General features: G+C 36.1%; 3 protein-coding genes across 4 annotated transcripts; 1 reads left to right on the plus strand and 2 right to left on the minus strand.

Moving 5' to 3' along the window:
* Nucleotides 1-343: 343 nt before the first annotated feature.
* LOC140762977 (probable uridine nucleosidase 2) lies at nucleotides 344-7844 on the minus strand. 2 transcript variants are annotated; one of them, XM_073100988.1, is made up of 9 exons: nucleotides 7684-7844; nucleotides 7481-7596; nucleotides 6246-6305; nucleotides 5442-5627; nucleotides 5258-5362; nucleotides 4185-4281; nucleotides 3405-3512; nucleotides 3188-3323; nucleotides 344-736 (listed from the first exon to the last, which is right to left on the minus strand). In XM_073100988.1, exons 1-9 carry the CDS (start codon nucleotides 7745-7747, stop codon nucleotides 628-630), a joined length of 981 nt encoding a protein of 326 aa, XP_072957089.1. In that variant the 5' UTR covers nucleotides 7748-7844; the 3' UTR covers nucleotides 344-627. The 2 variants fall into 2 exon arrangements, with proteins under 2 accessions (XP_072957089.1, XP_072957079.1); XM_073100978.1 differs by having other exon boundaries at nucleotides 3180-3323; nucleotides 7684-7833.
* Nucleotides 7845-15341: 7497 nt separating this feature from the next.
* Nucleotides 15342-18399, plus strand: LOC140758792 (RAP domain-containing protein, chloroplastic). The gene is made up of 3 exons (XM_073095097.1): nucleotides 15342-17271; nucleotides 17372-17454; nucleotides 17918-18399. Exons 1-3 carry the CDS (start codon nucleotides 15465-15467, stop codon nucleotides 18029-18031), a joined length of 2004 nt encoding a protein of 667 aa, XP_072951198.1. The 5' UTR covers nucleotides 15342-15464; the 3' UTR covers nucleotides 18032-18399.
* A 333-nt stretch (nucleotides 18400-18732) lies between these two features.
* Nucleotides 18733-23657, minus strand: LOC140759789 (putative protease Do-like 14). The gene is made up of 10 exons (XM_073096458.1): nucleotides 23453-23657; nucleotides 23245-23352; nucleotides 22268-22438; nucleotides 22061-22188; nucleotides 21320-21531; nucleotides 21054-21135; nucleotides 20377-20519; nucleotides 19907-20027; nucleotides 19339-19431; nucleotides 18733-19203 (listed from the first exon to the last, which is right to left on the minus strand). The coding sequence occupies exons 1-10, from the start codon at nucleotides 23655-23657 to the stop codon at nucleotides 19087-19089; spliced, it is 1380 nt and encodes a 459-aa protein (XP_072952559.1). The 3' UTR covers nucleotides 18733-19086.
* Nucleotides 23658-24192: the final 535 nt, after the last annotated feature.

Raw genomic sequence — 24192 nt, forward strand, 5'->3', positions numbered from 1 at the left:
ATATAAAATGTAATTTTAATGAATAATATTTATATTTTAGAAAATAATTATTACGATGTTTAACTGTTATTCTAAAATAAAGAGTTTGAATAAACAGACGTATTTAAAACAAGGACAATAATGAGGCTAACAAAGAAATCAATCATTAATTTGTCTGTTGCTACTACCTGCTTCTTGCATGATGATTTTGTCCACCTGAATCATTACTGAAACCCTCTGCTGGTTCATAAAGGTGAAATTCAACCACAAGAATATGATAAGTACTTTCCAGAATAGCAAGTAAGACAATGGCAAACTCAAGAATGTGCATCAAAAGAACCAGAGTATGCACAAAACACTGTCATGATAAATTGGTACATCGATCTTATTTAACGTGGGATGATGAAGAAACAAGTTTTAGTCTCTTAAGAGTACACTGAAGCAGTGCAGGAATTTGCCATTCCATCGTCATCAGATAAGTATGCCTAAGCAGTAACACAATGCTTCTCTTTTTGTGGAGCATTTTGTTAACAGCGCCAATCAATCACAGTTCTCACAATCTTTCCATCAGAAGAAATGTAGAGCCTGCAATGTATTCAATCGTCTACAATTACTCTAGATCAGCTTAATAAGCTTTCAATGATTCTGCTAAGAATTCATAAGCCTTTCCATGACCAGCTCCACCATGGCAGGGGCATCAACAGTGACAGCAACCTTGACAGTGGGCTTATTAGTCCATTCTGTGATTTCTCCATACCTGAAGATTTGGAAGAAAATTTGTCTCAACATGGAATTGGTTATACACCCATCTGTTTCCCTTCAAAACCAGACTGCTAATATAAACTATAGAGTAGGAGTGCGACGAGCCAAACTTGGCTCAAAATTATAAATACCAATTCCGGGCTTGATTTTTTCCAATATTGTCATCATTTGAGTTTCTAAGGAAATATTGGAACTTTTGCTACCGAAGAGATTTGAGCAACTGAGCTCTAACTGATAATAAAAGTTACTAACTACCAATTGAGATTGAAACTTTGTGAAAAAAGTTCTACATAAATCTATACATTATATATCAATCTCTATGAGCTAATTTCCAAACTTGAGCAAGCCAAGGATAAGCTCAAGCCCGACTAGTTTATAAAATGACATCAAAATTTGAACTTGAGCTTTGTTGTTTGAAAAGCGAGAGATTAAACTGAGCCACAAGCAACCTGTGTTTGAGTGCCTCGTGAGCCAACAAGCTTATTTGATGCTCTTGCTCTAGAGCACTAAAAAAATTTGCGTGCATGGGAGCATATGTGCATGGCTATCCTTATTATTAGAAACTACATAATCAGTGCCATCACCAACAAGTCGAGGTGTAAACGAGCCGAGCTTGAGCAAGTTGGGCCTAACTTGGCTTGGCTCGAGAGGTTTTTATCAAGGATTCGAGTTTCGGCCGATCCTGAGTGGGATCGGCTAGAGAGAGAGGGAGAGAGAGGAAGGGAGAGTGAGGGAGAGAAAAAAGAGAGAGAGAGAGAGAGAGAGAGGGAAAAAGCAAGAGAGAGTGAGAGAGAGAGAAAAGATTAAAAAAAAAAGAGGGTATGAGAGAGAGAGAGAAAATAGAAGAGAGAGTGAGGGAGAGGGAAAGATTAAAAAAAAAAGAGGGTTTGAGAGAGAGAGAGAAAATAGAAGAGAGAGTGAGGGAGAGGGAAAGATTAAAAAAAAAAGAGGGTATGAGAGAGAGAGAGAAAATGGAAGAGAGAGTGAGGGAGAGGGAAAGATTAAAAAAAAGGGTATGAGAGAGAGGAAAAAAGGAAGAGAGAGTGAGGGAGAGGGAAAGATTAAAAAAAAAGGTGAGAAAGAGAGAGAGAAAAAGATAAAAAAAAGAATATGTGAGAGAATGAATACTTTAGACTAACAATTAGAGGGATAGAAAAGAAGAGAGGGAGAAAAAGAGATTTTTACTTTTTAGGCATTATATGTGAGTAATTATTATTTCTTATTTTCTTATAATTTTTTCTAAATTTTTAGAAATTTCTCTAACATTTTTAATAATATTTAGAATTTTATTTAATTAAAATAGTCCGATCCAATACAGGCGGCCGATACGGCCGATACAGCCGATACGTATCGTTTTTTCAGACGGCCGATCCCAATCCCAATACCGATTTTTGGAACCTTGTTTTTATTTTCTGGCTCGAGCTCGATTTGAGCTGAAAAAACTTAGCTCGGGTTGACTCAAGCCTAGCTAGATGAGGCTCGAGCTCGGGTTGACAACTTGCGGGCTAAATAGGATGGAAACAATGTCAATAAATCGATCACCATTGATGCTTTCTCTAACTTAAAACTATTGTAGGAATGCTGTAGGAGCTTGGAAAATAGTATCAAGCAAAGTTAGATGTGAATGTGAGTATGTGACCATTTGATAATTCAAATCATTGTGAAAAGCAGTAGCATCAAAAACACCCACAACAACATGATAGTTATAATTGAATATGAATTATCCAATTTGAAAAACCAAGTCAATCAAACTGAAGATTATTAACTAACCTTACCAGGAGCTTGGTGTAAATGAGCTGAGTTTGAGCGATGGAAATGAGTTCGGTAGTAAAGTTAGAGATGGATTTTGATGGTGAAGATGGGTGTCACGGTGATGAAGGCTAGGATTTTATCAGTGAAGATGAGTTTCACGGTTTTGGCCAATGAAAACTTTTGTCGTTTTGTATTTCAGCTGTGAAAAGGATTTCAGTTGTGAAGACTGAAGAGGTTTTGGTGGTGAGTGGTGATTGGTAAAGATGGGTTTCACTGTTTTGGATTTCAATGGTGAAGACTGAAGAGGGTTTCGGTGGTGAGTGGTGACCAGTGAAGATGAGTTGACTATTTTGGACTTCGGTGATCGGTGGTGAAAAGGGTTTGGCCGATGGAAACTTTGGGGAGATGAAGGTTGGAGGCTAGGATTTTCGTTTACTTACACATGTCATACTAATCATTGGATCTAAGATCCAACGGCTCTAAACCCGTTTTATATATATAATATAAGTCTAATCGAGCCGAGCCCGCGAGTCTCACAATCTCACAGGTTTTTTTGATAGCCCTACTAACAAGTAGATAATACTTACACCTAGAACTATAAGCGAGAAAACATAAGTAAATAACAGCACACACATGATAAAGTAATGTCATAAATAAATGAATAAAATCAGTTTTAGGGGAACAACCTACTGACCGTTTCTTGGTGTTATCAAATATTGTGATACCCCTCATGATGCCACTAGTCTGAACCCGTACAACACCCTCGGTATAAGTCAACAATGATGGATTGACTGCTGCAAGAAGTGTTACTGGATCATGAAGGTATACACCTGCATCCAACCATGCACATCATCAGTATGCTGGGGACATTGTCACCCTTACAACATAACATATACCAATTCCATATGAACCTTGTGTGGCATAAGCTTCATGGTGGTAAGCAAAATAAACCCCTATGATCTTGCACAAGTATTTAGCAAATCTGCTTTGACATTGTGCAAGCCTGTTGCGATCAGCATCTGCAATGAATGATAAATTTGTGACCCACTAGTCAGAATAATGTAGCAGCAACTTCAACTCTGGCTAACAAAACTACTGCAACACTGCATGAATTCAGAGAAAGAATCTTTCCTGCATAACAGCAATAGTACATGACAAGAGCCAATTGTTGAAGCATATTGTGCAGTCACATGCCAATAAGACATACCACACAACCAAATTAAGTGGGTCATTCAGTATAAGGGTTGCTTCAAATTGTTGTCTCCAACTTCTAACAGTATCCATTTAACAAGTAATGCACACATACACACAAACACTCAAAAATGGGTTGGGAGATGGGGTGGGGGTGTTGATTTCAGAGACATATTTTCATGTCAGACAACTCAGACCTAGTGCTTTCCCTCACATCATAGACAAAATTAGTCCAGAATAAGCTCTTATAAAAGACTTAGACGATGACATAAAGTTATGAACTATAATGTGAGGTTTGTGCTTGAAGCCCGACAATCGACATATGTGAAATGAAGGCAAACCTATAAAGCAATAAATGATAATGACTTCAGTTCAAGAGAAAACTGGCAACAAAAACTGTTGGTTCTGCATGAATTTGCATCACTGAAAGTGCATTAATGTTGAAAGAATTTATCATATATACAATTAGAAAAATAACATTTCAAAACAATGAGATGTACCCGTGAGGATAACTTGATGTGTCACATTTATTCCGATGGCCAAAATATCAGCTCCACAGGTGAACACAATATCAGCAGCATCAGGATCGCCAAAGATCTGTTCAATATGTAGATAATGAGAAAGAAAAGATCTTCATGATAAAAACATCGAATTTCTGATCAGGACATCTTTTTTTCTTTTTTTTTGGATACATCATGAAAAGAAATTTTTTAATCATCATAATCATTCATTTAGATAAGGACCCAATTACAACAGTGCTCTGTACCAAAATGCCGTTTGAAAAAAAAAATCCTACTTCTCTTTTGCTAATGCATACAATATCTGTTTAGAAAATATTGCACATCTAACCTTTGCTTCTAAAACTGGAAATAAGCAGATAGAACCATATGTATCCACCTTCCCCACCAATACGCAAAGCTTCACAGAAATTGATACTTCTATGACCAGCTGTCACCTAACATTAACCCTCTTGCAATTTGTTCGCAAATTACTGGCTAAAGAAAAATAAGGCAAAATAGGCAATATAATTAAGTAAAAGTGTAATCGACTTGCAGATTTTTCTATATTTCTTCAGTTTAGACTCATGCTACCTAGGAGAAAACCCTATGTTTCTTCAATTTAGACCAACAAGAAGATGACTTTAGATTATAGAATAATCATAAATGAAACAAACAGGGTTATAGAGCTTACCAAATGATAAAAATCATTGTCATGAAGCCAATTTAGACGTTATAGTCAGAAATCATAAGTTCACGAGATCACATCAGACTTGTGAGTACTGCTTGTGAGTACTGCTCAACTTTCAATTTATTATCCTTAGTACTGCAGTACCATGAAAATCAAAATCTCTTGAAATTATAAACAGAGACCCGAAAGTGGATTTTGACCATGCTTTATGTTCATTTGGCAATCCATGACCACCAATACATGCAATGGTGTTGCAGTTCAAGCTTATTTCATGTTATGACGTATTCTGTTCTCATAATAATAAAAAAAACAAGCAGATAAAGATTCCAAAGGCATGCCAATGGAAGAAAAATATAGTACACTCATTGGACTAGATAAATCATACATTTGCCTCTGCCGCTGGATTAACATTGCCATTAACTGAAAATGCACCACCAAGAAGAACAATCTGTCCTATCTTCTTTGGGAAAGAAGGATCAAGTTCAATGGCCTGCCAGAATAATGATAAGTATTAAGAAATATTAAGTAGACATAGTATCTTCGGCACAGAGCTGAAAAGACAAACCTACCAGAGCAATATTTGTAAGTGGGCCAAGTGCAACCACAGTAACTTCTCCAGGGTACTCATTTGCTTGTTCAACAAGAAAAGAAGCAGCTGACTGACCAATTGGCTGTCCCTTTGGTGGGGGGAAGTTCTGGTTCCCAAGCCCATCCGTACCATGAACAAAATCAGCAATACGAAGCTTTGTTGCTTTCTTTTTGACATTAAGAGAATGAAAGAAATTAGTCAAAGTGGGGACAATCACAGAAGAATATGCTTATTCCAACATACATATGTAAATATTGTGCACTATCCATATCATGTTCTGGTTGAATAGACATTTCACTAGATCAAAAATCATAAAGCCATAGATCTCATGGTGGTCAATTAAGTGCTGGAAACAAACCAACCAATAGGTGCATATGTTTTTGTGTGTATAGGTCTCCAATTCTCAACTAGCAAAACCAAAATCCAAATGGTTAAGAGAAGTTTATCAGTGTAGAAACACATTTGCATCAGTGAAGCTTACAGCTACAACTGGAGATATGTATAACATAATTGTCAGAACCTCTGAAATCTGATGAGTTGCTAAACTGTCTTAATGAAGTAACGGGATATAATATAGTTACAAACTCAAGACACATATTAGAATGGATGTATGCTAGCAATGTACCCACTCACAAGAACCTACAAATCTTTCATAAACAAAACCTTCCATCTCTGTTAAAAATATGGCTTTGGCAATTCAGTCTTGCCATGTCTATACTTACAAAGAGGAAACAGGACATAAGCCATAAGCAATAAATTTACATAAAAAATGATAAGTCCATACCATGATTGTTTGATGAGAACCCTCAGCAACTGGAATATCAGTTCTTTCCGCAACCTCCAACTGAAGCAGTTGCAGAATTGCATAAATTAGAAGTTCAAGTTAAAATTAATCAAATGAAAACAAGCTTAACAAGTCCAAATACAGTAATCATGACATAGACAGATAGTTATTTTCATCCAAAGTTACTACCTCGAGTTTGGAATAAAAAACCACTACATAGAAGTCTAGCACAATAGTTTGGTGCAAGTAGCAGACCGGTACATAGATATATATAATTATAATTGAAATTGCACTTTACCTTCTTGTCGTTTGGCTCAATTTTACATAACTCTTATATGCTTTTAATTTAAACACTTAATCCTTATTGTGATACTGACTAAAGTGTAACTTTATATTTTTCATTATATTTAAGTAAACCAGATACAAAATCCTCATTAGAAACAAAATTATAGAAAATTGAATAAATTTTTCAATACTAAATAGATTTCAAATGACAAAGATATGAAAAATGTATTAAACATATATATAGTTTTATGATATCCTTGTTATCTAAAATTCGACTAGTATTATTTTAGATAAGTCGAAAAACCTATGCTTTATCTCCAGTAAGGATTTACAAATTTTACCTGTGTTTAATTAAATATTATGAAAAAATAATGGTTGCACTTTAATCAACACCACATGGGTATTAAGTGCATAAGTTGAAAATACGTATGAATTTTGTGAAATTAAACTAAACCGCGTAGACTAAATCGCAATTAACCCAAAATAATACCCTCTATTTCTCTCCATGCAATTTATACCCCAGATGCAACTGTACAACTTAAAGTATGCTATTAAAGTTCTATTATCCCGCTTAGTTTTAAGGATCTGCAATGCCCATAATAAAACTACTCTTTACAGGGCCATGCTCTTTTGCTACAATATTTAGTGGCGTTGAACATTTGCTACAAGCTGTGCAATGCGGAGGATGCCATCAACATGATGATCCAAAACTTTCCAATAGTTCAAACACCCAATCTACATGCTAGAATACGACACAGAACGTTGAAGCTGACAATTAGAGACCAAGCAAGCACTTGTCTGTTTAGGACAGCGACTTCAGAATTGTAAAAAGGCTCAAGTGATCGCTGTCGCTGATACTTCTCCGTTTAATTATAATTGAACTCCTAATTTGTATAATTCAAATCTTGCTCTAACGCCATAGATCTAACAAGGAATTCACATCAGCTTACCAAATGCAAGGCATTTCTCGTGGCGAGCGTCGTATAAACGTTCCCAAAAATCGTCGTCAGCCCGATCACCTCCACCTCCGGCGAATTCAGCGCCACGAATATCGCCATCGCATCATCTGAAACACACGAGTCGGGTTCAGATCCCAAAACCAAGGGTTCCGTTCGATTCGCAAATTCAAAGGTCGGTTGGGATTACAGGTTACCTATTCCGGGGTCGGTGTCGATGATGAGCTTCTTCTTGTTCTTCGCCGCTTCGCCTCCATCCATGGCGTGGAGTGGAGCGATATCACCAGTAGTGATTGGTTTGCTTGTCTCTCTTTTCTTTTCTTTTGAATTAATTACATAGACACCCCCTTAAAATATACCCGATTTTTAAACTTTTTAAAGCAATAATTTAGTACTAACCAATTACTAGTAAAAATAAATTTTATCTGTCGCTAAATTAATTAATAAAAAAATTATTTGTTTATTTATTATTTTTATAATCGTCTACTTAGGAGTGCCAATTTCTATTAAAGAGAGAAATAAAATATAACTAATTTATTTTTATAATTTAAAAAGTGAGCGGTGCTTTTAATTAATTTTATTTAGTACTATTTAATTTTAATCGTTAGAAAGAAATTAATAATTTCTATTAAATTATTTGTCAAGTTTATAATATTTCCTTTTAAATTTTTAAAAGATTTCAATATTACTATACCATCAGAAAAATAAGAAGAATTAGCTTACGTACGTAATTAACCTTAAAATGACTTAGATGCCCTCGTAAACCTTATAATACCTTGAGGATAAAAAGATATTCTAATACAAATTTCTCTTATTATCATCTTTAATCATCCTCTTCCCCTTCACCATCACCGACTTCCCCCCCATAAGCCGGCAGCCGCGACCGCCGGCATCGCCTCCCCGCTGCCGCCGGCTATCGCCATGGCCAACACCATGTCCGCCGCGGCGCGGAGGGCGGAGACGAGGGGAACCTTAGTTCCCTCCGCCTCGGACTTCACATGGTCAGAAGCTTTGCCAAAATTCAGGACTTTCGGTGCTGAAACATCAATCTTATCCAAATGATCAAATTGCAAATAAAAACTCTTTCAGTCTCCTTCTTCCTAGCTTCTGCATCATGGAGTTTCAGTTTAAGATCATCAACTTTTTTCGCAACTCAGATATCAGATTGGCGAGCCTTTGAGCAAGCGGTGGAGAGTTCATCCTTACAGGTCTGGGGAGATGTCCTAATTCTTCTTTCCTTTGCTCCAGATGTCCAGCACACGCACTGATCCCGCCGCTAGCTTGGGCCTCTCTTTCTTTCAAGTACTGGAGATTTTAAGCACAAGTTCTGGAGTTCTGATCGACTTTTGTTGCCATAAATTTGTTATCCACATTTGTTTTTCTTTCCTGTGCTTAGGAGGAGAAAACAAGCTCGGGGGCGGTGATACTTTGTTGTTTAAAACGACAATTTTGATGCATTCTTTTGACATTTTCTGGAAGTCCATCGACTCAGGGGTTGTTTCCTCAAGTAACTGAGAATATTTAACACTCTTCTCTGCAAAGGCAAGCTTATCTTCCACCTGGCCCAACATAGTTCTGACGGCGGTCGAGTAGCTGGACGCGGGCGGTGAGTGTAGAAATAACTAGTCTATATTCTTTGTGAAGACTAGTAGCTCATCCGGAGGCCTATCTTATACGCCAATCTAATCAAGGTCCGCCTTGAAGCACTTTGGGGCTTTTTTTTTTTTTTTTTTTTTTTTTTTTCAGTGCAAGAGCAATTTTAATCGGGGTCCAAATTCTAAATTTGGAGACCGATGAAAGTCCAACACAGCTCCAAATTTGGAGCTACCACAATGGGGCTCCAAATTTTGGAGCCCCACTAAAACGATAAAGCCCGATTCTATTTGTCTTTTCATCTTCTTAAAAATACCAAATTTATCTAATAATTATTGTATTCAAAAATTTTAATTTCATATGTATCGTTTATTAAATAATCTAATTAGTTAAACTAAGTATATAATTAGTTTTATTAATTGATTTTTAATAAAAATAATATCATTGGAAAAGTCTAATCGAGACCTTTAAAATGAGTCTAATATTAAATTATTTTTGAGTTAATTTAAATTTTAAATTTTTTATTATTTATAAAAATGAGTCTAATAAATTATGTGTCCTAAAATATAATTACTTAAAATTATTTTTCAATATAAATATTAAATATTAAAATACATCAAATATAAAATACATTAAATAAAAATTATATTAAAATTTATATTCCTTTATTCTCGTGCCTCAAAGCTCAAAATGACTTACTAGACTATTAAACATCTATTCTTTTTATTATAAAATATTAATTTTTGCATACTTTATATAATATAATTTTAATATTTTTAGTTAATGACATGTGATGCTTATTTCGATGTTTATTTCGTGTAATGTAATTTCGATGCGTTTAATTAAAAAATTAGTAATTTAAAATTACTTTTGAAACTATTAAAAAAATTGAGGAAAAAATAATCGTTTGATATTTTTTTTTAAGCACCTTAAGAAAAATGATGAGAGGTTTAACGTAGTTTAGGAGTCAATGTGTTCAGAGGTCTTAGCTTAATTATTTCAAAATAAGAATAAAACAAACAAGTGATAAGGAGTGTAATGTATGGTCAGATGATTAAAAAGACTCATATTATATGAGTATTTTTGAATGCAAATTCTAAAGACACCAATTTTATAAAGACAACAACTACCTTGCAAAAGTAAAATGCTAGGATCTATTGGAGGCTTCTCAGTTCCCTGCCAACTCATGATGTACCTGATTGGAAACAAGGAGAATAGCAAAATGAGAAAGAGAGAGAATAGAAAGAGAGCCAGTGTGTTACAGAAACTCAATTATATTTACTGGTTGGAGCAAGGGATGTTATTTAGTCCCTTTATATAATTTCTCAAATAAAAAGTTATTTAGTTCTTAATACCAAGCTATGAAATATTATCAGTTTCCTTAATCATGTCACAAGCATTAAAAAGAAGGAAAAAAAGGAACCCAAAATTCATGATCTCCAATGGGTAAAGCAAGCAATCTCCAAAAAGTTTGTATAAGAAAAGACTTACCAACACAATATAACTAGCAAGCTTACTTCGAGTAAGATTTTGCTCACTAGTGATATAGCCGAGGAAGGAAGGCAACAATTAAAAAGATGAGAAGAAAGAACAAGAGTTAGATCTGCATGTTACGAATATGTTTGCTGATGATCATCTAACCACCAAACCATGCCTTCCACCTGCAAAACAAGGGACAATATTCGAGAGTGGTTAGATGACCACCAACAAAACACATTCAAAGCAGCAGCCTCAAAGCTAGACTGAAGATTTTCTGCATGAGCTTAGAGGAGGATTTGAGGATCTCTTGCAGTTGATTGGATAACAGCACATGATGGGTATATAATAGGAACAATTCCATAATGTGCGAATATTCTAGGAGAATAAACCAATCAATTATAGTGACAGGAGAAGAGCCAGACCTGGTTGGATGGATAAATTCTGACAGGAGGACCCAGAAACATTCCCACTGCTGTGTTCTGTCCTCTTCCCTTGTGCTGTCAATTATTAGGCTGCATATTGTTTTTACTGAATGGAGAAAACAAAATAAAAATAAAAATAAGGTATGAAAATTTAATATTCAGAGCTCCCAGTTCATCTAAAATCTTATATAGAGTACGATGGATTAATCATTTTATGTTCTAATATTTCTCAGCATGCCTAGGCTTAGAAAGACTAAGATGATAGAGAAATATGGATTTAAACCTTTAAATTCAAATAGATGTACACTAGTAGCAACAGGTATATACTGGGTAAAGGTTAAGTGAAGCATCTCACTATAATAAAATATGCTCTTCGCATTAATCCAGAAAGTTTTTCAGTCTTGTTAGAATATAAAAATATAAAAATAATTATTTTCTAACAATATCATAATATTAGGGCAGAAGTCCTAATTTCAAATCCTATCAAGCCTATTAAAATCATATATATTTGTCAAGCCCATTAAAATATCCCAACTCAAAAATGAGAAAGTATTAAAATATAAAAATATGAAAACTATCATTCTCTATCAAGTCTCAATGGACGAAGTCCACATATTGTGGCATCATGATCCAACTTTAGTCTGTACTTTGTAGCAGCATGGAAGGTTTAGTTCCCTCTGAATCTAGAAGAGAAGGGAGCGAGCACCATTTGTAAGGAAGAACTTTATAGATCTATCATATTGTCGATGCACAACTATTTGGCAATAATAAGCTGAAAACTAGCCAAACCTTTTAATTTCGAAAGAAGCTTCCTGTTACATGTAAACCAATATCAGCAGTCTGCAATGTAAGCTACAAATTTGTCGAGTGCAATGCAGAATAATATTGGAATAAAAAAGGGTAATACGGAGAACAAAAACTTTTAGATAGATTTGCCTAAAATTGGGAGAAAAGAATTGTGAAAACTTTAGCTGCATTTGGAAGTTGGACATAATAATGTCAGTATCTTTTTCTGATATAGAACTGTATAATTGTCAATACTTGAACTGCTTGGCAAGAAAGGCAGCCTGATTTGTATGCTTCATTGGATAGGAAACTTACTCTAATATTGAAAATCACCAAAGTTGACCCATTTAGGTAGATGCTCTTAGCTAGATTGCAGAGCAAACTGAATGCATTTGTTGTTGATTGCTTCAGCTCAACCATGAAATAGTGTGAGATCAATTTTGAAGAGTTTTCTCCCATTGGTAATGCGCTTCACAAAGGTAAAATCTTGAATCAGCAATACATCATCAGATGATTGTAATTACCTTCAGACAGTGAGGAATGATTACTTAACTTACAGCTATGTCTATGAGTTTCTCCAGTAGCTCCTCCAAGTGTCACAATGGCTGGACCATTGCAAGGCACATAGATAGAATATTTTCAGGAAAATATTTCGAAAAGCAGAAAGTGTCAAAGGAGAAATCTCACCCATTGGGTTGGACCATCAATAGGTGCATTTAGGGGATGATCATGTACATATTTCATAGATGAAGACACATTTTGAAAAGAAAAAAAAAAGTGAATATAGGAACCTCCTCTATGTCATTTCTGGTATAAGTGGATGAAATCTATCACAGCACATTTGTTGACATAGAACACAAAAAATTAGAAGATTTTTACTATTTGATGCAAGAAAGATAAATTATGACAGTTTTGGACATCTTATAATGTCAACTTATATGAAGAGAAGTTTAAATGGGCATCATTTCTAAGTTGTCAATTAAATAACTTCTACTATGTAACCAGAAAAAGCCAGATCCTTCAGATTTATTCTGAACAACTATTGACACTACTGGGGAACATCATCAGTACCAAGACCCATTAAGGCTTTCTTGAACTGGCCCCAGAGAAATGGTTCATTAAGAATTAAGAACATCAAATTTCAACAAAATTGGGTGATGACAGGTTAGCATATAAAATTTTGCTGTGTTGCACCAAAATAAGATCAGTAACTGCCCAGGTTGGAAAATGGCTGTTATTTCTCTTAGAAGCTGGTGAAAAGATTGTTTTTATAACCAATAGAAAAATACTCCAAATCTAGAATCTTATCCACAAGTTTGTTCCCGTCAGGATACAGTGACATTATCAGAATTTTAAGTTGATAGTTTTCCAATAAGAATGAATCAAATCATCAATATGAGTTTTCAGTCAAGAAATTACATGATATATGTAGGTCAAAATGGCAGGTATTAAATTGCTACTTTATATATGTTTTTGTAAAGTAAAAAAGCTTCCCATTTAAAAAGAAGCAAAGCTGAAGAATGAGAAAGGAGATTAAGATCCATCACACTTGGGAGATCTTTGGACAAAAGTATGGGTTTAACAGTGCAAGGGAGCTTATCAGTGAAATCCATCACCCTCTCATTATCTCATTTGCAAATTGCAAGTAATATAAGTCCTCCTGATCAACAGAACGACCCTTTAACTTCTCTCCATCCTTCCACCCTTTCCCTGCTTCTTTCTGGATCCAAATTTATTTTCCCAGTCCTATAAACGACCATGCTCCTCTTGGACATCTATACATATGGCAGAAAGCATTTCACGGGTAGAGAAGCCATTCAACAGGTGTATGGCAAGTATATAGAACATTGTCAGTGTTAGAGAAAGCATCAGGCGAGTATATAACAGAAAAGGGTCTAATGGCACTTCAAAGAATGCCATGGGTACCTTGAGGATAAGGCAGGCCCCCAAAATATACTACTACACTATGCATCCTTAATAGAAGATTCAATCAATGATCTATCTTAGGGGTAATATGTGACAGGTAAAACAAATCATCAGTTAGACTCATATGCTGATAACAAGTAACAGATTTTGCAGAGAATAGAGAGAAGTAGTGCAGTACCATAAGTAAAGATGTTCAAACAGAAAGCTTATAACCCATGTTAATTAAGTTATCTATGCAGTAGCTTGCAATAGCACATCTACATGACGGAGCCATAGCCCATGGCCTATTGTGGGTGCCATGACCTCTTTTTTCAGAACAAAATGCATGCCATATATTAGCGCTGTAACACATACATCTATTGCTTATTTCAAATAATCAAATATTGCTCTGCACAGACAATAGTTTGTCATAGTAGCAACGATACTGATCTAACGTGTGTATTTCAATAAAAAAGCCTAATTCAAAGCAGCTATGAGGAAAAGAAATACTTACAATAGGACAATTTGCTTCCCTCATCCACTCCATGATCCGTGGATCAATAATCAAATCATCTACATATTAAGATGATCATCAGATATTAAAGTTCCAGGAATAGATCCACTCAGATTAACACAGATGGTTAACTGTTAGTAAAAAACTGAAATTCCAATCTTCTCTCAGTAAGAAATAATACAATCCTTATTGGACTTGTATCAGAGACTCAAAATTGAGGTAGCATGCATACCTTAAGTTACAAAGAGGAAAATAACAAGATGTCCACAAAGCCAAAAAGGTAGATTGAATAAATAACCAGTAAAAGTATCTCGGCTTACTTAAGAACCACAAGATGGGAAGAAACGAGGTCGCAGTTCTCAGAAACTTACTACGGAGAAGAAGAAGAATCGAGTGAGCTCTCGGACTCCGGGGAGAGAGGAGGAAATGTTCATAAAATGGGTTTTATATGTGAGTGACAGGGGCAAAACTGTTATATATATGAAAAATAATGGCAATAGTCTAACAGGCAGCGGATTTTACCTCTTTTTTTTATTCTTTAAAATATTGCACTTTCTAATTATCCAAATTGGGAGCTGGGGTTATGATTCTGGCTTAACGAAGTAGAAGGGCTCCCCGAGAAATCGAAAGCTTGGTTACGTTAATCTAATTAAAAGTCCTCTTGTTTGCTTCTTGGTTTCTATAATTTTTATTTACCATCTTAAATTAATTTAAATAATAATTTTTATTATAAATATAAAATAATATATAAATACTTAAATTATTGGTAACTTCTTCGTCCTATTTTTCTTTTCCTAAAAAGTAAGAAAGAAGAAGAGTAAAAAAAGAGTAGGAGGAGGAAAAATAAGGAAATGTAACGGGGACAATAGCGACGATGGCGAAGAAGATAGGTGAAAAAAATTGTGGATGAATATAGAAAATAAGAATGAATGATGAGGATATTTTAGGAATTTGGTTATGACTAAAATAACGTTGGGATGTTAAATAAGAATTATAAGGAAAAATAGGGTGCAAATTACAAAATAAATAAAATATAGGGTGTGATTTGTAAAATCTCCCACTACTCGGATCCGGGTTAGAAGGATGTTATTCGACCCGTTTCCAGCACTTTGCTATTCGCTCATCGTCTTCTCGGCCGTGGCTATAAGCTTATCCTTCCTCCATCTCGAGCCTCTTCAATTCCATGTTTCGCGAACTGGGTTGCCTTCCATTCTTCTCAAACACCCAATTCTTCTCGTTGGTTGGTGAACTCTTTCCGCTACTAACCATTTTTTAGGCCATGGAGGTATATTTCTCTACACTTCTACCAAGAAGAAGCTTCTCGCCTCTCAATTTCGCTTCACGAACCACTGGGATCTCCTCGAGTGCAAGAACTGCATCTGGATTTTGTAATCCCAAGCAGAAGGTAGGTTTTCCGCGTAGAAAGATTTGTTTTTGCCGATTAGCTGGTGATGAGAAGGGGGTTGATGACCAAAAGGAGCTCACTTCCCAATGGGAGTTGGAGTTCCTGGGAGAGATTAGCCCATCTCAATCTAAGGGGTTAGAAAAGAAGCCACCCGGAAAATCGAGATTGCTCGAAAACACCGAGAGCATGGATTGGTGCGTGAGAGCGAGGAAGGTCGCGTTAAGAACCATTGAGGCCAGGGGATTAACGAGTTCGGCTGAAAGATTTGTAACCTCGAAGAAGAAGAAGAAGAAAAAGAAGAGTAGTAAGCTCAAGGGGAGTAAGAAGGAGAAGATTGTTAAGAAAGATGAGACCTTGGAAGAGTCCGATGAAGATGTTGAAGAAATACAATTGGAGGAAAGCAATGATGACTTCCGGAGGAGAATTACAATGTTTGCAAGTGGAATGTTTGAACAAAAGAAGGTGAAATCAAGAGAGGCATTTATCGAGAAGTTGTCGCAATTTTCAGGACCCTCGGATAGGAAGAAAGAGATCTCATTGAACATGGCGATTGTAGATGCACAGACTGCGGAAGAAGTGTTAGAGGTAGCTTCGGAGACGATCTTGGCCGTGGCGAAAGGGTTAAGTCCGTCGCCACTTACTCCTCTGAACATTGCCACTACACTCCACCGAATAGCCAAGAACATGGAAAAAGTTTCAATGATGAAAACTCACAGATTAGCATTTGCTCGGCAGAGAGAGATGTCTATGCTTGTCGGTATAGCAATGACAGCGTTACCTGAGTGCTCTGCGCAGGGGGTGTCGAATATTGCCTGGGCACTGTCAAAGATTGGTGGTGAGCTGCTGTATTTAACAGAGATGGATAGAATTGCCGAGGTGGCACTGACCAAGATTGATGAGTTCAATTCACAGAATGTTGCAAACTTAGCTGGAGCATATGCTTCTATGCAGCATGCAGCACCAGATCTTTTCTCAGGATTGACTAAAAGAGCATCTGAAATTGTTCGCACTTTTAGGGAACAAGAGCTTGCTCAATTCCTGTGGGGTTGTGCTTCTCTTAATGAGTGTCCTGATTTGTTGCTTGATGCACTTGATGTTGCTTTTAGGGATAAAGCGATTGTGAATCTCTGCATAGGAGAAACAACCTCAAGCATGCTGGAGAGTTCTACTGAAGATGTCAAGATTAGTGGCAGTGACAAAAGCATAGAACGTGGTTTAGGTTCCTCTGGTCCTTACAGATTGAACTTTAGTCGAGATCAGCTTGGTAATATAGCTTGGTCATATGCTGTTCTTGGACAAATGGAACGCGGATTCTTCTCCCATGTGTGGACTACTTTAAGCCAGTTTGAAGAGCAGAAGTTCTCAGACCAGTATAGAGAAGATATAATGTTTGTTTCACAGGTTTATCTTGCAAATCAGTGCCTGAAGCTCGAGTACCCTCATCTAGGTCTGTCACTGAGGAGTGATCTTGAAGAAAAAATATCACGAGCAGGAAAAACTAAGCGTTTCAATCAGAAGACAACATCTTCTTTTCAAAGAGACGTAGGGCGGCTTCTGATTAGCACTGGCCTTGAGTGGGTCAAAGAATTTGCAGTTGATGGATACACTCTAGATGCAGTACTAGTTGACAAGAAGCTTGCCTTCGAGATAGATGGGCCAACGCATTTCTCAAGAAATTTAGGCATGTCTCCTTCACTAACAATATCCTTGCCATATTCCCACGTCTATACTACTTGCGAAGTTTGTATCTTATTAACATAAATCTCATATTCATTTAACAGGTACTCCTTTAGGCCACACAATACTAAAACAGCGTTATATTACTGCTGCTGGTTGGAAGCTTATTTCTTTGTCTCATCTAGATGTAAGTGACATAAGATTCTGAGTTACTGAGTTCTGCAATTTGCACAAGTCTCTTTTCTTTTTTGGTTGCAATTGCAACATTTATTCAGTACTTGTTAGGGCCTAGCCCTAGCACTCTAGCAGTAAAATACAATTATACAGAGATAAGGTGAAGGAAAATGTAAAATGTATGAAATTCTTCTCTTAAAGAACTAGACCTTTGCAAATATGGAAATCACAATTCTCAAACAGCTTCTTTATATCAAAGGATAGCAATATGATGATTTACTAGTACGCATTCAGACTGCTGTATTGAACTTGCTTAGAATAACTATGCTCCATTGGATGATATATTCATCTTCTCATAGTCACCATGATCTATAATACTTCGTTGGAGTACCTGACGAACAAAATGCATGAATATTTTCGCTGTTTAATTTAGATGCCATGAGATTTGTAATAGTATCTTTGCTTTGTCCATGCAGTGGGAAGAGCTTCAGGGTGACTCGGAGCAATTGGAGTATCTGAGGAGAATTCTTGGTATTGATGCAGATAATGACACGGATAGCACAACTACCACTGCAGGGCAAATTATGTAAGGATCCTTCTGGCAACATAATAGTGATGTTAATATGAAGAATGAGGCAAGGCATCAACTCTGGGGAACTTGTGACAGTGCACGCAATGATCAGGATAACTAAGTTGCCCTAGTGTTTGGCTATTCATAAATGTAGCTGTTTTGAGAGGATGTTAGCCTACCATAGTCCATAGATGCTTCCTTGTGTAACAAAGTGAAGATAATTTATTGCCTTCGCTTTCTGTTATAAGTATCTCCCCAAAATATATCTGGCCAGTGAAAACCTATTATTGGGTAATTGATCTGATGCAGATTGCTTTTTGATTATAAATGTCTCCTGAAATGTGTTTTACAGGGAAACCGCTGATATATACAGGACTTGAGCCAAACAACTCATGGGCAGGAAAGAACGAAATTAGGCGGTTTTCCTTAGAATTTATACACATTTTTATGTAAGATGGAATCCGCGAGTAAGCAGCACTAGATATATTAGATGGAGTTCTGGTTTATATAGTTTTTACCGAGCTATGTTGGATTTGATAATGTTTTGAGTTTGTTTAAACATGGTGGATTGAGTTGTCTGTCTCGGGAGGTCAAGGAAGAAGAACAAACTAGGAAACCAAGTTATTCTCGGGTTTAATGTAGAAGTTGTATAGTTTCCAAAGGTGAATGGGTGATTTAAGTGAAACTAATCAATATGCAAACTATAATCAACTGTTTCAAACTATAAGTTCTAATTATCAGTACCCGAAAATTGAAATAAGAAGACAAATATAGTTTCAAGATTTACACGTCAGCAACATAGTTCCCTCACTTTCAAGGTAAACACTATATTAACAATGAACTTCAGAATGTGCACACAATCTATTCAATGCTGCTAACATGTGAATACAAATGTCTTTCAAATCAAATTTGGAAAAACTTTGTGAATATGTGACCACTGGAACTATTCTTCAGTAAAATCAGCACCCAGATCATCTTCCTCTGACAGCAGCCTCAACTTAAAATCTAGATTACGAAGCCCTAACAAAATCTGGAGTTGTACTGGAAAATTTTCATCAATATGTATAACTGCTGTCACCTGCCTGTGTCTGCCTCCTCTGGTATCACAGTTAAAGTCACCAACTTGTTGTTAGATCGTTGGACAAGCACTTTCAAAGGCTTCCCGACCTTATCATCCATTAATTCAATAATCTGCAATAGAGTGCCATAGAGAAACTTTTGGACTTTAGATTATTCAGATTTTAGTTTACTTAGTTCTCATGTTACAGAAAGGTGCAATATCATGTTACTAGGCATTGGCTGATAGGAAAAAATAATGCACGCTACCTCTTTGATGCCTTCAACACACTTGCCATCAAATTCGATGACTACATCGCCTGGGCGAAATCCAGCATGATCAGCAGGTGATCCCGGAGTGACCTGGTTGACAATCCAAATATTGTATTTCATTTTATGTTTATAATGAACATAATATACATTATAGAGCTCTAATACACCAAATCTATTTTGTTCACATAGCTTACTTGATGGTAAGCAAAATATCTTAGTATTCACAGTGAACAAAACCAGCAAAATTTAATTCATTTGAAAATTGAAATCATTTCAAGGGCATGAATATTATGAAATTTTGTGCAAACCCACTTGGTCAATTACTAATTTTCATTCCCATATATCTGTATTTAAGGTTTTCTTTCAAAATTTTAATTATTGATATCTGATATTGGAGAAAATGAGAAGGTGGGAAGAATCTGTTTCTGAAGGAAGCACAATGTCTTGCTTCGGTGAATTAATGTAGTTCCCCAATTTTTTGGCAGATCCTGACGTGTACCAAAGAAGTAAATACACATGGAAGATAATTTTTTTATGAAGCATTGCCCTCTATAACTAAGCTTACCATGGGAACAAGCACCCCTTTGCTCACATCTGGAAATGAAGCATTTCTTTCTTTAAGTTGTGCAATAATCATTTCGTTAAGATCAAGCATCTTGAGCCCAAGCCATGGCCTGACAACCCTTCTGCACAGTAAGAGGAACATACAATGAATGCCAACAGAAGCAGATATCCAGTGTTCCCAGAGGAAGTACCCAAAGCAGAAACTTTATCCATTCACCTTGACATAACTAAAAGCTCATAAAAAAAGCAGTTCATTTGTACAAATGGGATAATCCAAACAACTCTTGCTCATAGAAATAAACTAGAAATATCTTGATATATCTTTACATATATCAATACAGTTTTGAGTATCAGTTGGAAGAGAAAAGAAATCAAATAGAATTCTATCTGCTTAAAACTCCAATGAGAAGGGAGCAAGTCTCCAAACAAGAAGGTAGACAGCAAGCAAAAGCAGGTAGAAAGTAGCCATACCCATTTTTCTTGAAATGCTCAATTATTTTGATGACCGAGTCAATTGGTACTGCAAAACTCAAGCCATCAGCATCTGCAAGTTTCATAACATTCAGTCCTACAATCTCGCCATCAAGATTTACAAGGGGCCCCCCAGAGTTTCCCTATAGAAAAAGACAATTCAAAATGTGAAAGTCCAAAAGGTTCTGTGACACAAGAACATTGGCAAGTGCAGAAAAGAGAAGCAGAGGTGATTATCAAGGTCAACCTCACTTTTACATTGTTAACAGATGGATCCTGAAGATCTGAAATTTCAATCTATTTGCACAACAAGAATGAAATAAAATACTAAAGAAAAGTTTTGTGTAATGATTCCTGCAGATCAATGTGCATATTACTATCCCTTTCTCTTGGTCAGAAGGAAAGAAATCATTGTGCTTCTAAGATAAGTAAACCCAACATAAGAAACATTAGGAAACATTAGGAAACTATTCAACCAAAAAGCTTATCTGCTTATACAAGATGATATTCCAGATAAATAAAATTCCTTGGAGACAGTATGACTGACAAACGAGGAAGTTAATTAACCTAGTATCTTACTATAGAAAATAAAAAATCATTGATGATCAATGAAACCACATAAAAGCAACTACCATAACATGGTACAGTTAAATAAGAATGCAAAAACATTGCCTTGCCTGGTTTACTGCACAATCAGTCTGCAGATACTCTCTTCGAACTCCTCCAAGACCCAAATCACTACTTTTCCGGTCAACACAACTACACATGGAGAAATTTGAGAAACATGAGTTGAGAGATGGCGATAGATAGACCACCAAAGAATACATGATAAAGAGCAAAATACAATATCATAAGATAACCCACAAAATTCTAAGAGCTAAAAATCAACAAATTATAGAATCCAAAAGTCCCAAGAGGAAATTATAGTATACTAAAGATATACCTTATAATTCCAGAGGTAATGGTATTCTGCAGAGAAAGTGGACATCCCAATGCGACAACCCAGTCACCTGGTTGAAGCTTGGATGATGAACCAAGTTTTGCAGCTGGTAGAGGAGTTTTTGATTTGATCTTCATAACAGCAATATCTGAGTGGCGATCAGCATTTATCACAGATGCCTCAAATTCACGACCATCTTGTAAGGTCACAGCAACCTGCCTCATTTATTGTTTACACCATTAGAAAGTAAAAGAAAACAAACAATAAAGTCAGTGAGCCTGACCATTTCTATCACACTTAGCCTACAGGCTCATAACAAACCAAAAATAAAATAAAAAGGAAAGAATATGTGATTATAATTACTTGGCATATTATTCCCAGAAACTAGTTTAAAATGAAAGTTCACTTTATGATATAAACTGAAAATTCAAAATTACGTTGATCATTGAGAATATGAATTTTTTTTTTCTTTTATGAAAGAACAAGCCTTATGGACAACAAAGAAGAAAAACTCATGCCCTAACCAGTTCTTTTAGGAAACTAGAGGAAATTTAATGAAACTGGGAACTACAAAGAGGTGATACTTAACACAACCAATTACCATTTAGGGACACCTCACTAGTCATGGCTAAACTGTTTTTACTAATATTAAACAATCACATAGTCCATTCCATAATTACATGTTTAATAAATTGACTCAATCAAGATTCTTTCTTCGCAGAAAGACTGTTGCCCACAACAAACCTTTCCTTTAGAAACACCTCTTATACTTTGAAAATCTACCACAACATGGGCACATGTTAGAATTGTTCCATCAGGATCTATGATTGTTCCAGACCCAATGCTCTTCCCAAGCATCAGTCCATGTATACCTACAAAAATTCTCCAAGATTTACAATCTTGACAAAAAGAAAGAAAACTAGACTAGTCTAGTTAAAGTCATGTGGTTACCTTGAGTGACAGATATATTGACAACAGCAGGACCAACAGCAGCCGCAGCCTTGGCAATTGAATTCCTGCACAGACATCCGGGGCAGCACCTTGAATCATCCTCATTCTCCCCTGAAGCTTCCGTGTTCCAGGTTTTGTGTGGGAGGGAGCTAGCTATGGAGGAATGTCCTACTGGAAAGTGGAACCATATGTTTGAAAACTAACTTAATAATTTTGTTCAACTATAAAACAAAAATAACAAAACAGTAGGAAATATTTGCTTTATTGAAAACTAAAAATTCATGTCTCATGGAATCTTGTCGGAATTTCTAAAGGACTCTGTCCACATCTTCTAAGGATCCATAAGATAAAGCATCTCTTTCTTGCTTCCTTAAGAAGCCATAATCATGTATTCAAGTAGCAGTTATCTTCATTTTGTAAAGTAATTCAAATTTGCAGATCAAAATCATAAAATAGAAGATCTCTGGTGAGCAGATAGATGTGTCGCCAAAAATTTCTAAACAACATTATCTGGCAATAAAATGGTCCATTTCCCTATTAGGTTACTAACTTCAAGTGATTTCTAAGTGTTCCTGAAAGCCTGCTAATATAGACCTACAAGTTGCTGCCAGCAATACTAAATTGTTCGTTACTCATACATTTCCATTCTTTGACAATGGCATACGAATAGAAGCAATTAAACATCAAAATCCGAGCAAGTAACTAAATACAAATTAAACAAGAGCGGCAACAATCAAATGCTCCTCTTTAAACATCAAGATCGTTATCGAATCCCACCATAGAGAAATACAAATTACACTAATAATTCATTTATTTTAGGAACTTCGAGAGGCACGTGTCGTAACATGTTTGGCAATACGAATTTATGCATCCGATCGTAACCTTCCTCCATGTTAGTAAAGCGGGTCGTATAGAATAACAAAATAGCGTTTCTTGCCCGGAAAAAGAGGTAACATAAGATTTTGAGAAATCCGAACCTTCGGGAGAGCTCGAGAAGAGAGACGGCAAGCTTAGACCCTCCAAGAACAGACCCACCGTCGAAGATAAGACATCACGGAGCGGAAAGGAAATGGAAACAGTCCTTTCTACTTAAATAAAAAATCAAAATGGACCATTAGTAACAGAGAGGAAAGAAGAGGACAAGAAGGAAATCGGAAACGGTTATTGGTCGAAGGCGAGAATCACCGGGGGTGGAGGAGGATGTGGATGTGGAGGAGGAAATGGCGGCTCCGCCGGCCAAGGCGACGGCGGCTGCCGCGATGCTCCGGTGGGGCTTCTTGAGGAGGAAACGAAGCATGAGGGGAGACGACGACGGAGTAGTTTCGAGAATTTCGCTTGCTTTTGGTTTTGAGGCGGGTTTAAGCCGCGAGCCTTCCAACCAGTCGCTCATGTAGGATCCGATAATGTACCATTTCTGCCCGGATCCGAAAAGGACATATTGGATAGTGAACTATTTTGTTTGGATTCGGATAAAAACCATATTACTAGCAATCAAAGACCCGAAAAGTCTTACTACCATATTAGGTATATTTGTACTAATCACCTATAATAAATTTTTGAAAAATATACTTACTACACTCAATCTTTTAATGGTAAAAGTTGCCAATGGGATAGTATTGAGATAGTTAAAATGGCTCATATTGTATGAGTACTTTTGTATTTAAATTTCATTTGTATTAGTTTAATTGGGACAAAAGTATACAAATCCCAGAGGTTATTAGTCTAATTAGAACAGACCATTAATTTTTCACTTCTTAAAAAGAAGAAATAGTAAAATTTTAATCTTAATATACATGGAGGAAGAGATTGTTTTATAGTACTAAAGACATTTGATGTGATAATAAAAGAAATCCATAACCAAAAAAATTGAGGTGCAGTCATCACAACAAGACTTGAAATATAATTCAAAATCATAGTCCTAAAGA

Source organism: Typha angustifolia, chromosome 1 (genome assembly GCF_048772165.1).
Source record: "Typha angustifolia cultivar Huaian chromosome 1, ASM4877216v1, whole genome shotgun sequence".
Lineage (NCBI taxonomy): Eukaryota > Viridiplantae > Streptophyta > Magnoliopsida > Poales > Typhaceae > Typha > Typha angustifolia.